The sequence below is a fragment of the Hydractinia symbiolongicarpus genome, chromosome 8 (genome assembly GCF_029227915.1).
Source record: "Hydractinia symbiolongicarpus strain clone_291-10 chromosome 8, HSymV2.1, whole genome shotgun sequence".
NCBI lineage: Eukaryota > Metazoa > Cnidaria > Hydrozoa > Anthoathecata > Hydractiniidae > Hydractinia > Hydractinia symbiolongicarpus.
In genome coordinates, this window is record NC_079882.1 from 3,310,278 (window position 1) to 3,325,732 (window position 15,455).

The following is a 15,455-nucleotide window of genomic DNA, read 5'->3' on the forward strand; positions in this document are numbered from 1 at the left end:
AAAGTGGATAAAAATATATCACATTTGATATTCGTGCGCATTATAAAAATTTCGTGTTTTCGTTACGGGACACGGCTTTTGCGGACACACAGACAGACAGACGACGGCTATTATTAAAGAGATATTCATAAAGGAAAATGCATGTATCCGACGTATACCAATGCCCCAAAAAAGGATTAGTTAAATTACGATAGTCACTTGCATGTTTACTTTACAGTGTACTCGTGGTAACAGAAAGAAAATTTGCGGCATCACATAGTTAGAGTTGATTTATAGCTACCTGGAAAAAAAGTTAAATTTTATATTTATATTATGTTATAGACAATTTACTTTTATATCCAACTAAAAATAAAAGAAAATAATTTGAAGAGCATGAAAAAAGCATGTGATTAGTGCGAATATGGGTAAGAATCGCACTACAGTTGACTCTCCCTAATTCGAATCACCACGGGAAAAAATACTTGTTCGAATTATAGAGAGATTCAAATTATAGAAAGTCTCTGTAATCGAACTTTTAGCTTCAGAGAGTGAAAATTCGAACTACAGAGAGAAATTACGTTAATTTCAAAATCAAGAAAACATAATTCAAGTTTCATTCAGTCTTTATTACCATAGTTTACACAAAAATGGAAGTCTATCTGAAAAACTGTTAAATATTTGATTGCTTTACATTGAAGAGACGATCTTTTTCTTTGATCATCAAAGAAAAAGATGCCACTCACTGGTACGTTTTTAGCTCTTACACGTGTAAACCATTTCATAACTGCTTTGTTTAGTTGTTCGCAGGTATTCTGTTTCATACGTTTTGATTTACCACATTTTGATTTTTGAAAGCTAAATGACGTGCCAACGTGCCATACGCGCCAACGTGCCATGATTTTTTGACGTGCCATGATATTTTGACGTGCCATAATTTTTACACGTGCCATGATTTTTCGCAGTAGCAGATGAGAGAGAGAGAAGAAGAAGAAGAAGAAAATAGTTGTTAGAAGCAAGGTTAATTAAAAGAATTTTAAGTGATAACGTGAACAGAACTTATTCTATAATTTATTTTTATACGCAATTTTTATTTGTGGTTTCAATTCGTTCTATTTCGCGTGTGCACGCTGGCCATTTTCTTTCTACTGAATTTTGATAGAAAGGTCAAGCGTACGAGGAACTTTACTACACTGACCGTAATCCATTATTACAAAAGCAGATGCCAATCGCTTTTATAATAATCATGTAAATGTAATAATGACCAGCGAAACTATTTCGAGATTACTGAAAAATTCCATTGGGGAGATGTGAGAGGAAGCAAAGCTAAAGAAAACCTTAGAACATGTTATTAAAAAATCGTGTATTGGAGACGCAACTTGTTCATGTTGCCAAACGGTGCGGCCGGTAAATCATTCATTCGTGAAATCACCCGATTGGTAAACTCCTGGTGTGAGAATAGTCCACTAAAAGAATGTGTAATGACAGAATCGAGAAGGGGTGTAATTCCTATTGCATATATCGCCATGCATTTAAATTACAGTTGAGGGTGAAAGACACCTGGGTGATGTAATAGGAAGCGTTGAATACAAAGAGACGTATGTAAAAGAGATGGTGACCAAATGGGTCAGGGAGATCAATCTTCTGTCAGACATAGAAGTAACACAACCTCAAGCTGTATACATGTGCTTTGTAGATGGCTACAAGAACAAATTTACATACTTTCTAAGAACGATCTTTGGAATAGATGAGTTCCTGACGCCTCTCGATGAAGTTATTCGACACAAGTTTATCCCTGCGGTAACTGGTGGTCACATGGTTAACGATAACGAAAGGAAACTTTAAGCACTTCCTCCGAGGCTTGGTGGATTGGGATTTGATGTCTTTTGTAAAAATGCAACGGTTGAGTATGAGAACTCGAGAAACATGACAGCCTCGCTGAGAAATCAAATTCTCATGGTGAACATTAAAGAAGGCGGCAAGTTCAATCAGAACGACGCAGACGCTATCAACAAGACCTTGAAGCATTGCGAACCGAGATGACAGACGAGGAGAAACGAATCAATGAATCTAATATGCGAACGGGAGTGAAAAATAATACGAAATTTTGGTTCCTTTTAGTGTAGTATATAGTCGACTCCAAATTCAAAATTAAAAACTTAAAATACAAAAACACGAAATACAAACCAGCAACATAAATTAACATAATTAGTATAATTTATACTAAATATTAAACAGGAGTCTCAAAGTGGTTGACAACGCTTCCACTTATAGATTGGGGGTACGATTTGACAAAGCAACAGTTCTGGGATGCAATCAAGATTTGATACAACTGACAATTGGAACGATTGCACTCCAACTGCATATGTAGTGTTCGGTCCAATTTAAGCCATGCATTGTAATGTAAAAAGGGTGGACTAATCACACTTCGACACAACGAGATTCGCAACATAACTGCAGACCTTCTCAAGGAAGTATGTAAAGATGTAAGAGTAGAGCCGAGTCTTCTTGAAATCAATGGCGAAAGGTTCCAACAACGCATGGCAAACGACGGAAATGAATCAAGACTGGATGTGAGTGCACGCAGTTTCTGGATTCCTGACCAAAGAGTATTTTTAGACATAAGGGTATTCAAAAAGAAGAAGCAGTATAACGAGCGCATACTTCAAGTGGAGTATGGTTCCTTTACACCTCTTGTATTCGCGACAAATGGTGCGATGGGTGATGAGTGCAAAGCCTTCTTTAAACGCTTAGTCGATATGATTGCTGAAAAACAGTCCATTTCGGTATCTTTAGCAACGAATGTCATACGAACAAAGATATGTTTCTCGTTGCTACGGTCGACAATTCGATGTGTTCGGGGTTCTAGATCGACGCTAGATAGGGACATTAATCTCAATGACTTTGCATTGACAAACAGATCATCCATTTACGATTGCATGTAAATGTACTGTTAAATCAATATTAGTTATATGTTGTTTCGTATTGTAATGTCATCCTTTCAATGTTCAAAGTGTTATCTTTCCACGTATAATGTCTTTAGTCATTTGTGTTTTATATTGTAAAATTCTAGGTTGGTTTATGTTAATAAATTTGACTTTCATCTTTAAAAAAAAATAAAAAAATTAACCAGTATTAATGCTTCAAGATCTAACTTAGCTAAGTTAGATCTTGAAGCATTAATACTGGTTAATTTTTTAGTAGTCCATGCAGGATGGGTGAGCAAAGAGGTTGTCGGTTTGAGTCTTCTTGAAACAGCAGAGTTTGATACGAGAGACTCTTTGATATTGAAGAGTCGGATAGCACAGTACAAAGACTCTGGCACCAGTTTGGGATCCGGACCATCTATAGCTGGTGCGAAAAGAAGGCATGAGACTGAAATGTAGCTATGGCTAAGTAGAGGGGTTTGAGTTTGTTGCAGAATGCTGATAACATTGGTAAAAGCTCTCATTCAAAATATCAAATAGTATCTCGAGATAAGGTAAGAAGTAAGATGTTCAAAACCTGTTACGAAAATGCGATGAGAAATGCCACAATCATGAAGATACACTCGCATCAAAAAATACCATTAAAAAACATCGCTTCTTAGTCGTGAACAGTAGTAACAGAAAATCAAAATTTTCTGTTAATGTTTCATCTTCGCCATCACGTACCTGCACAGATTTTCAAAAAAGCAATAAAAACACTGTGTAAACAAATAATGTTCGTTTTATGTAATGTTCTAGAGTGTTGAATTTATCAAGAATAGATATATTCAAAGCGTCGAGCAAGTTTTACATGGGAAAGTCGTTGCAGATAAATTTAGGCAAGAAAAAACGCAGAAAAAAACAAGGCGTTTATTCGGAGACATATTGGAAGAACACGAGAACTTTTATCAACAACAAGTGTGCACCCTTCGTTATAAAACAGCGAAGAGTGCTACATGTGGCTCAACTAAATGTAAAAACAAATATTGCACGCAATTAGTTGTGTCTGATGGTGGAAGGTGCATTAACAATTCCTTACAGCAACCAACGCGCAGTTGAGCAAAAGTTTTACTTTTTCGCCACTGATAGTTGCTTGCGATCACCACCTCCTTGGTCCAATGTAGGAACACCATTCGAAATTCGCACGTGAATGATGTAACAAAAGTAGATGTCGATGAATTCACCAAAAATACTAGTATTGTTGTTAAAAGACCAAGGCTTTGAAATATAACGTTCAAAGATAATTTTTTAATTTTAGAAAAACATTCGAATTTGTCAAAGCCCTGTTTACACTCTGAAATTCGAATTAGGGAGAGAATCGTGAAGGGACTGAAAAACTGTACGAATTATAGAAAGTTTTCTATAAGTTTCTAAAAGGAAAATTGACTGTGATTGAGCACTCGTTCGAATTATAGAAATATTCGAATTAGAGGGAGTCAACTTTAATTAATTTCGCGCTAACCATTGAGAAATGGAAATACACCTTTCCCTAATTGACTTGAAATTTCTGTTTTGGTAATAAGCAATAAAATTCAACCTCATGCGCTTCCTCTTTATCGTGCTAAAACTAATTTCGCATGACATATGGATGGAGTTTGTTGGTGCGAATCTTAATAGTGAAAATACACCTTTCCCGAATTTCATAAATTTCTCTATAATAATAGCCGTACTCCGTCTGTCTCTGCGCGGACCCCCCGCTGAGTTAGAAAAACATGCTGCGGAAAACGAATATCAAATGCGATATATTTTTATCCAATTTGTTGCGACGGATATAATATAATGGACGGGCGAACCCGTGGAGTTTTCCACGGTTCACGACTAATAAATTATATTCGCAGTAAGATATTAGTTCACAACTGTTTTTTATGTAAACAAAAACTTCGACTTGTTTTTTGTGAAAAGTTCCTGCGCACGTTGTGGAAAATAACGCCATTGAAAAGGAACGATAATCTGACTGCAACTTTTCCTTTTCATAAAACACCATAAGCCGTCCCTCGTCATATAAAATTATACCCTTGCGGCGTAACACCCCAGGGTTCCCACTATTTTTGCAAGTAACTTTTTAGGATAGTTAGAAGAATTTAGGAGGATTTTAGCTGTTTTAGTGACAGGGGTAACTTAGCAAATATTTCTGACTGATATTCCACAAAAAATCCATTATATAAATAAAGTTTCATAAATAGTTGTTCTCTAAAAAAATTAGCAGATTTTTAGGAGTATTTGCAAAAAAAGTCAGGTAATTTGTTTTTTATGGAGTTTTAGGAGGCGTGGGAACCCTGCACCAGCAAAAAGAGTATAATTTCAAAAAGAGAAAAATTGAATCATACATAAAAAAAAAATGGAAATGCTCGGTATCGCATGAAAAAATAAATGTTTGATTTTCTATATATTTCATCAGACTAATCCTCAGATTCCACATTTAACGTCTGTAATTCTACGAAAGAAAAAAGAAGAACCATTAATTACAAATTCTTGCTTAGAACATTAAACAAAAAAAGTTAAATGCGGTAAAATATTGTTTCCTCAGACAGGATCCACACAAGTGGAATAGCCACCTTGCATGGGTTTCAAAGAGGATTGTTTATATTGCCAAACTACCAGCCCAAGGTATATTTATGTACTTCCTAAGGTTGTTGGAATGGCCAGCTTTCATAATTTTAAAAACAAAAGAAAAATGATACACAAACTTTTTTAAGACTTTTTTTTTAATCTATCTTGATTGTTATAGATCTAATATTTTTAACCAGATATTCCAGCCTGATGTTTTAAAAAAAGTGTATTATTTAGTGCGATTTCGCCGAATTACTAAAAGTAAGTACCTGTAAAAAAGGAAACTCACATGCTGGACTCGCGTTGAAAAAGCAACCCTCAAGTTTTAGAGATACCCGCTAAGTTTTTTTCCATCTGCTAAGTTATCATATTTAACCATTTTATTAAAAGTTCATGTTAAGAAGCATGTTCAGGTTCTATTGCTGTATCTATTTCCACAGAATTTTAAACATCATATCTAAGAAGCTTTGTTTTTTTAAATACAAAGAATATTTTCAACAGTATTTTGAATTATCAATTCATAATCTTAAGAGTACAAATTATTTGTAGACAATATTTTTGTAGATATGACCCACAAAATCAATCAGCTGCTGTATCCACAACAATTTCTACCCCAATTTTTTTTCCTGTAAATGTAATATGTTTGTTTACTTTCAAACATGGCAATCCATACCAAATTAACAGAATTTCCGAATGATCCCCTGTTGAACCTCCCATGTATAATTTATTATTTTGCGTAATTTTAGCTCCAGCTAGTTTTTCACAAACAACAATAATACTTACTTTTGAAGGTGTCGACTTTGACAACTGTCACTAGAGTGTATAATTTGTTTGTCGAGTCTTCATCTTCATTTCTTTTACGAGCAAGACGAACACGAGCTCTACGTGGGACATTCCTATTTTAACAAATATTTTTTATGTTATTTTTTTATTTGTTTTTTCACAAGGTAGATAACACTAGGTTGAGGATGGCTAGTGTAAATGTTGGTACTCTGAGAGGTAGAGCAGGTGAAGTACTTGAAATGTTAGAACGTAGATCTGCTAATATGTGTTGTGTTCAGGAAGTTAGGTGGAGAGGAGCTTCAGTGAGATTTGTGGAAGGTAGGAGGGCAAGGTATAAGCTTTTTTGGATTGGTAATAGTGATGGATATGGAGGAGTTGGCATATTCGTTGCAGAGAAGTGGGTAGAAAAAGTAATAGATGTTATGCGTGTTAATAGTCGTATTATAGTGATAAAGTTTTTGATAGGTAATAGGATTGTCACTTTTCTGTCAGTTTATGCTCCACAGTGTGGACTCAGTGAGGAAGATAAAGATAAGTTTTATGATGAGTTAATAGCAGTCACATCAAAGTTTGGAGACACTGAACTTGTCATGGTGGGCGGCGACTTTAATGGTCATGTTGGGAAGTCATCTGAAGGTTATAGAGATGTGCATGGAGGCTATGGATTTGGGAGCAGAAATAAGGAAGGGGAGAGATTGCTTGAGTTTGGAATGGCAACGGACACGGTGGTTTGCAACACATCAATCAGTAAGAGACAGAGTAGGCTGATAACATATGAGTCAGGTGGTTGTAAGGCACAGATAGATTACTTTTTGGTTAGAAAGTCAGACAAGAAAGTGGTGAAGGACGTGAAAGTTATATCGGGGGGAAGAGTGTGTTTTCCAGCATAGGTTGCTGGTTTGTGATATTATCTTGAAGAGTGTCAAAGAAGCGAAGGGAAAGTACAGGCCCCGTCGAAAAGTCTGGAAGCTGAAGGAAGAGATTGTAGCAAGACAATTTAGTGCAAAAGTTCAGCAGTTAGCCTACAATAGTCAATGTAATAGTGACAATGTTGAAAGTACTTGGACTACTTTGAAAGATTTGTCTTCTAGAAGCTTCTGATGATACCTGTGGGTGGACGAAAGGACCAGCTAGATATAGACAGACCTGGTGGTGGAATAATGAGGTTGACCAGTGTATAAAGGAAAAGAGGAAACTTTGGAGAGAGTGGAAGTCAGGTGGTAGTAAAAATATTTACTTAGAAGCTAAGCGTCGCGCTCGTACAGCAGTGTATAAGGCAAAATCAGAAGCAGAGAGAAACAGATTTGCAGATGTGTTAAGAAGGGAAGACCAGCGCAATGAGGTATTCAAGATAGCAAAGCAAATGAAGAAGACTAATCAAGATATTGTAGGTGAGAAGTGTATACGTAATGATGAAGTTGTTTTGGCTAGCACAGAGGATGAGAAAAGGGTAGCTTTGAAGAATCATTATCAGTGGTTGCTTAAAACTGAGTTTGATTGGGACGGGGATAATTTGTCTGATGATGATGTCGTAGAAGGGCCAGCTATGCAGATCAAGACAGAATGGGTAGTGGAGGCTATTAGGAAATTGAAGATTGGCAAGGCTGCAGGAGTATCAGGTATTGTTGCAGAGATGGTAAAAGCATCTGGATATATTGGAGTTGAGCTTATTACAAGTCTTGTTAACCAGATTATAAAGGATGGTGCTATTCCGAGTGAGTGGCAGTCGAGTGTAATAGGGAATTGTTTCAAGGGCAAGGGTGATGCATTAGAAAGGGGTAACTATAGAGGTTTGAAGTTGGTTGATCAAGTAATGAAAGTTATTGAAAGAGTGATTGATAAGTTACTTAGAGAAAGAATTGATATAGATAAGATGCAATTTGGTTTTGTTCCAGGGCGTGGCACTACAGATGCAATATTATACTCAGACAGCTTCAGGAAAAGTAATTAGGAAAGAGAAAGAATCTCTATTTTGCCTTTGTAGATTTAGAGAAAGCTTTTGATAGAGTGCCACGTAAAGTTATTTGGTGGGCTATGAGAAAATTAGGTGTGGATGAATGGCTAGTTACGATGGTTCAGTCTATGTACAGCAATGCTAGAAGTCGTGTCAGGATTAACGATTCACTTAGTGATGAATTTAGTGTAAATGTTGGTGTACATCAGGGTTCTGTACTTAGTCCTTTGTTGTTTATTCTAGTCTTAGAAGCGCTGTCGATGGAGTTCAGAACAGGTTGTCCATGGGAGTTATTGTATGCAGATGATTTGGTTCTCATAGCAGAGTCGATGGAAGAATTAGTTGAAAAGTTTGAGAAATGGAAGAAAGGACTAGAAGAGAAAGGGCTGAAGGTAAACACAGCAAAGTCTAAAGTCATGATAAGTAGCATTGCAGCCAAGTGTGGCCTTTTAGTTGGAAAGTGGCCTTGTGGAGTTTGCAGGAAAGGGGTTGGTAGTAACTCAATTTTTTGTCAGACTTGCAAGCATTGGGTACATAAGAAGTGCAGTAGTATTAGTGGAAGGTTAAGAGCTGGCATACAGTTTGTATGCAAGCGTTGCAAAGGTGAGATTATAGAGAATGAAGTATTTCCAGCTTTAATGATGTACAACAGTGGCTTGTTAGAGATAGTTAAGAACTTCGAAGGGGGTGTTGGAAGAAGTGTTACTTGCAGGATAGGTTCCGCTTGGAAAAAGTTTAGAGAGTTACTTCCTTTATTAACTAGCAGAGTCCTGTCAATTGAGGTAAAAGGTAGGTTGTATGAGGCCTGCGTAAGAAGTGTTATGTTGTACGGTAGTGAGACATCGGCAGTGAAGCAGGAAGATCTTGACCGTTTAGAAAGGAATGATATGAGAATGGTTAGGTGGATGTGTAATGCCAGTCTGAGAGACAGAAAGAGTTCAGATGAGCTAAGAAGCAGGCTAAGTCTCCGTAGAATTAAAGATGTTATCCAGATAAGAAGATTGAATTGGCTGGAGCACTTGGAAAGAATGGAGGAGGATAATTGGGTAAGAAAGTGTAGAGACTTGATAGTTCCTGGTGCAAAGCCCAGAGGCAGACCGAGAAAGACTTGGCAGGAGGTTATAAGGACAGACTTGATAGAGAGGAAGTTGAGTTTAGATCTAACACAGTCTAGATCAGATTGGAAGAGGGTCATTAATATACCCCGTCCAACCCATGCTAGCATGGAAAACGGACGTTAAGCCGAGAATGATGATGATGATGACCTTATCATTGAAGCATTAGTATTTAATTAAAAATATATAATAACAAAACACATTTACCTGACACCATGAGACCAGACATATTTATTTAAACCAGTGTCAATACGAACATCAGGGGTTCCCATCATTTTTTCGGCAAATTTTTTGATTTCACGAATAGCTCTTGGCGCCCGTTTCTTAAATTGCCTAAATGAAATGTTATTTTATTCACCATCTGACAATAAAGTATTATAAACAATATAAACTTTACAAATCTTGTTTCCTCAGACAGGATCCTCCCAGAATTAAATAGTTATCCTGCAAGGGTTTTAAAGAGGATTGTTTGTGTTGCCAAACTACCAGCCAAATGGATATCATAATTCATCAGGTTGTTGGATTGGCATTTTTCAGCTGCATAACAACATTTTTATTACTATGCATAATAAACTCTTCTGATTTGAGGAGGTTTATCCTCAACAATGCAAACAAATGTGTACAAGTGGTCAAGCATCTTGACTACGAAACTCTAGTTTGATGTTTACATGCTGGCATTAATACTAGAATTTAACATCTAAACTGAATATGAACAAAATCTCTTTTTCATCATTAGAATTTTGTTGACGACTTGCCAATGTCAGTACCACAATGTTCCAGAACACAGCTTTATGATAATTCGGAAAAACTAACACTCCATCTCAGCTTATTTTGCGATTGGAAGAGGTAAACATCACACTTTTATAAGAGATTATTAAGGAGAAAACATGTCCTTTTGTTATAACTTTTCTTGCCGCATTTTGTTTTTAATGAAAAGTACACAAGTTGTATCTTATTATTATTAACGTTTCCTGAAAATTTGAAGAAAATTGATACAAAGGAAGATAAAAAACTGGAGAAAACACGCTTTCGTCTCTAACAAACTTTTATAAAAACACGTTTTTTACCTCCCTTTTTCCGATATTGTAAAACGATGGAGAGCCGTAGGAACGCATGTACAATTGAATTATCGTAAAGTTGTAATGCTTACAACGAAAAAGTGAACATTCAAGGTCTATATGGTATACGTTTAGCAAATTAAGCTTTCACACCAAATTAGGATAGTGGCTTAGTCAGAAGATTTTCCATAGACTAGTTTATGAGTATCTCAACAGCCTCGTCTGGTCGCGCCATCTTTTTTCAGAGTTTTGTTGCTCATTACATCATCTTAGTTCGAGCAAAATTTTTTTATGGTTTGCTTTACGGGACTAAAAATTATATGTAAAAGTTTTTGGATTGGCTAATTAGACCAGAAATGTCTATTTAGGCTATACGCTGCTATGTTGAAAATATGTTTGGTTAGTGTCATTTCTAATTACAAAAGTGGGTTGGTTGTGTAAAAATTTTTCCTGAAAAATTACAAAAATACTATATTTCACAGCCATATTTTGTTATTCGTTTTAAATGTACGCCAGCTGTATTTTTAGCCTCCGTTTCAAGTCAATGTAGTTCCCATGGTTTTCGCTTGTATTGTTGTACAAATGCAAAGCAGGAAAATATAGCACTGGGTAGTGCAGTGCAGTCCTCTATCGACTCCCCGACTCAACCTTCAAAGTGTACGCCAGCTGGCGCTAACCAATTGAGGGTGGCCTCATCCTTGACTAAAAATAAAATCATAAATGGATAAATAAAGCTAAAAAATATTTTAGTTAACGTCTTGTACATACATGCCATGTATTCTTTTGTGAAGATTGATTGTGTATTCTCGCGTCACAACTTCGTTCATTGGAGATTTGGTGGTCTTCTTCTTGTCTGACTTCTTCGCCATTTTCTGTAAAATAGGTTTAATATTAGATTAAACCAAACATAACTACTTAAGAAAACAATGTGGCAAGATATGTATTACACGAGATATATGATTGCATAGATTTGCAAGGATATTATATGCCCTGTTTGAATAAACTTACGAGTAGCTTATTAACCCCCGAAGCCCAGCGAAATTAAAAGGATACCATTATGGATTTGATTCCGATTATTTACCTCGCGAAAATCACGGAACCGAACATTTGTTGCTGTTCGTCATTTGGTTTGGGACCCCACAAAGAAATCCCTTACTTGTTTAAATTTAGGATTTCATCCACATAATAGATGTCCTTTAGTAATGTAATTGTGTGTGTACAAAATTCACCCATTCCTTTCTTATATTTCGTTAGCTAGCCCTATCCCCAGTCCAGATTGAGAATAATTTTTAAAACAAAATTTGTTTCATTTATTTTTTCTTAAGAAGAGTGGAGTAATAAATACAATGCCTAGATAGATAGATAGATGTGCATATTTTACATGGCTAGCCTCACAAATATCGAGGGATATACCCTGTCTATTATTTCCAGGAGGGGCCATGGCTTAGATGGAGAGTCCTAGAGTATTTAATGCTCATTTTGAGCTACGCAGACCCAATTAGTAGGGCCCACGCTCTACTAGACAACTCCCGGCAACATCCAACGGCCCACACAGTGTGCCATCTCCCCAATTTCCCTCACATGGCTTGGGTTAACCCGGGGCTATGGTAACATTCACTCGCCCATGTTGAATCGCCGTCAAGAGGAATTGAACCCCGGTCTCCCGCACAGAGTACGAAAGCTATAACCACTAATCTATGGCGCCTCTATCCAACTTTATGTATCTTGTGAGTTATATGCTGTAAAAAACTCTTTTCTTCAAGTCGACAGCACTTTTATCTTTTGTTTATAATAATCACTTTAATTATCTTGGTGAGATTGTTGCCAGTGATTTAAAAAAAGCTTCACAATAAAATAATATATAGCTAGCTACAGTAATTATTTCCTCTTAACTGCGGATTTTTTTGTTAAAGTTCTTAGCACGAAGTAATAAAATTTAACAGCTAGTTAATTACTCGAAACAATACAATAAATCACGCACAAGCTACTGATATTCAAAAAAGTTTTTTTGCGCATTTTTTTTATTATGTTTTAGAATAACTTACGCATTTTAAAACAAATATTACAGACTTCGCCTTCAAAAAATATGGTAGTGTGTGGTACATCACACTCCCAAATGGCACATGTTGTCAATGGACATTGCATGCCATCTCACGATCATGACTTGTGCCCCATGTCATGTTGTAAAAGTGTCATGCGTAGTGTGGAAAAAAAAGCTAATTATCAGCATGGAAATGGTACACACTGTCATAGTTGTCAGTAATTCATTTGCTTCATCTCAAGATTACGTATAAAGGCTTAACACTTTTATATACTGAATATTCTACCCTTGAGGATCATTGTGAAAGCCTTTCAATAAGAAAATAAGACCAGAGCAATAAATTGCTCGGCCAATGTTACAATAATCTACACTGGGCAAGCAATATGAATAAATAAAATAAGTTTATAAATGCATATTTTATCACGAAGTCTTATGGCTCAGCTAGTTTCTCATTTCTCAGAATTGGGCGAGTCTTTGCATAAGTAAGAGCAATCGCTCTCCCCGTATTGATAGGTCTGATTGTGATCACTAGACAGTTGAAATTTTATGGCAAAAAATATAACAATGTTAAGTAGATTCTTTTTTTATTATTTTGTAATTTTATTATCTGTTTTAATCTTAGCAATTACAATGTGTATAATAAAGTGTGGTAATGGGGAGGATATAATAGTTGCATGTACCTTATTCATTAATATGTTTTTATTTTTTAATATTCTAAGTTGCTAAACCTGTTGCTTGAAAGTAGCGAAGATAAAAGAAGAGGAAGAATATTCACATTTAAATTTAATTTTAACATTGTTCAATATTTTCAACATCAATTAATAATTAAATGCGTATCAATAACACCAATAAGTGATACCTGCCATACTGCTCTATTAACAGAAGCAAATCATTTCAATATGCTTAATGTAAATGTAAGGATATAAATAGATTAGAATAGCATTCAACACAAGATAAAAAAAAAATTATGAAAAAAGTTAATTGCCAAAAGGAAATAAAGCTACGTGACTGTATTAATGTACGCATTTTATCCTCTGGGCGCTATTTTCTTCATCAAGAAGCCTTCTATAGTAAATTATTTTATATACTCAATAACGAATAAGTGTAATGCAGCGTAAGCTCTAAATTTACGTCACACACCAAATAGAAGATGGGTGTGTGTTTCATCACACATCTAAATATACAATGACGTGTGTGGAGGCATGTGAGTGTGATCACGCGTCATTCATGAACAGGCCTATATTATCCTTCTGACCATTTTATTTGTATATTTTTAGCAAAACTTTGAGAATACTTTAGCAGCATAGCTTTAATAACAGTTCTTTCTGGATAAAAATATTTTTAGCTGAAAAAGTTTCACTTAACAAGGTTTTCTTGTGAAAAAGCTGTATTAGTCTTCCAGGGTACCGTTTTGACAGTTTTCAGGCAAAGCGCGGTGCTGGTTAGCTTAATATGGTGCCATCTTAACCTTCTACGAACCTGATTTAATAGTTTTTTAAGCAAACTATGGCGACTTTTTAACATTACACAGTGCCATTCCAGTATTTTTTAAACTAACAATGGTGGCGTTTTAGTGCCACGTAAATGTGCATCTTATTTTTAAAACTCCTTATGTGAGTCTGAAGATTGGTGTATGATTTATTTATACAGGTTACACTTATACAGAAATAGATTGATTTATAAGAAAAAAATATCCTTCAAAATAAAAGTTAAGCTTTTTTTAATAGCATAGCATAGTAAATTTCATTTTTATATATTTAAATAGTGTTGTTACAAATTCTATAGACTTTGCGCTGAAAGTATTCTCAATATACTTTTGGACTGTATTGTAGCACATTGTAGCGCAAGGCTATTAAATTTTGAGAATTTATGACTAATTTCACATTGATCACTTCTCTCATACAACTCCAAGATGGTTTCCAACTCTGATATGGCGTTTTAAACAATCCGCCCCAATCGAAATTGCAGTTCCATCACTGTCATCAAGTTAAGGCTTCATCGCTTTTCCAACACAAGTGATAAAAATTATATCTTTTTTCCACTATCAACTTCTTTTTTGCAGCAATGTATTTTACTTGTAGAACGTGTTTTTCATCTATTAATTTCGTTTATTATTTATGGTGTTTTAACTCATGCCATGCATCATCATCATCATCATTCTCGGCTTAACGTCCGTTTTCCATGCTAGCATGGGTTGGACGGGGTATATTAATGACCCTCTTCCAATCTGATATAGACTGTGTTAGATCTAAACTCAACTTCCTCTGTATCAAGTCTGTCCCTATAACCTCCTGCCAAGTCTTTCTCGGTCTGCCTCTGGGCTTTGCCCCAGGAACTATCAAGTCTCTACACTTTCTTACCCAATTATCCTCCTCCATTCTTTCCAAGTGCCCCATCCAATTTAATCTTCTTATCTGGATAACATCTTTAATTCTACGGAGACTTAGCCTGCTTCTTAGCTCATCTGAACTCTTTCTGTCTCTCAGACTGGCGTTACACATCCACCTAACCATTCTCATATCATTCCTTTCTAAACGGTCAAGATCTTCCTGCTTCACTGCCCATGTCTCACTACCGTACAACATAACACTTCTTACACAGGCCTCATACAACCTACCTTTTACCTCAATTGACAGGACTCTGCTAGTCAACAAAGGAAGTAACTCTCTGAACTTTTTCCAAGCAGAACCTATCCTGCAAGTAACACTTCTTCCAACACCCCCTTCACTGCCCAACATATCACCTAAGTAACAGAAGTTCTCAACTATCTCTAACGAGCCACTGTTGTACATCATTAAAGCTGGAAATACTTCATTCTCTATAATCAACGCTTGCATACAAACTGAATGTCAGCGCTTAATTTGTAATAACTTTAGACCTTAATTTCTAGTTTTTTTAGGTTGGTCTTGGAAACACCACCAAGAAACCCATGCCTTTCCTGGAATTTTGTTGAAGGGCATAGGCCACAGTTTTCAAATATTATTTTTTGTTTATGCTAAATGCAGTTAGGTA

The 15,455-nt window shown here is 35.9% G+C and overlaps 2 protein-coding genes across 3 annotated transcripts; one reads left to right on the forward strand and one right to left on the reverse strand.

Annotated features, from left to right (window-relative positions):
* Nucleotides 1-5,315: 5,315 nt before the first annotated feature.
* LOC130654301 (60S ribosomal protein L31-like) lies at nt 5,316-11,527 on the reverse strand. The gene is made up of 5 exons (XM_057456858.1): nt 11,411-11,527; nt 11,171-11,274; nt 9,552-9,677; nt 6,276-6,388; nt 5,316-5,376 (listed from the first exon to the last, which is right to left on the reverse strand). Exons 2-5 carry the CDS (start codon nt 11,269-11,271, stop codon nt 5,342-5,344), a joined length of 375 nt encoding a protein of 124 aa, XP_057312841.1. The 5' UTR covers nt 11,272-11,274; nt 11,411-11,527; the 3' UTR covers nt 5,316-5,341.
* On the forward strand, nt 7,777-15,327 carry LOC130654290 (uncharacterized). Of its 2 annotated transcripts, none has more exons than XM_057456843.1 (2): nt 7,777-9,239; nt 14,858-15,036. In XM_057456843.1, the coding sequence occupies exons 1-2, from the start codon at nt 8,310-8,312 to the stop codon at nt 14,888-14,890; spliced, it is 963 nt and encodes a 320-aa protein (XP_057312826.1). In that variant the 5' UTR covers nt 7,777-8,309; the 3' UTR covers nt 14,891-15,036. The 2 variants fall into 2 exon arrangements, with proteins under 2 accessions (XP_057312826.1, XP_057312825.1); XM_057456842.1 differs by having other exon boundaries at nt 7,781-9,356; nt 14,676-15,327.
* The last annotated feature ends 128 nt before the right edge of the window (nt 15,328-15,455 follow it).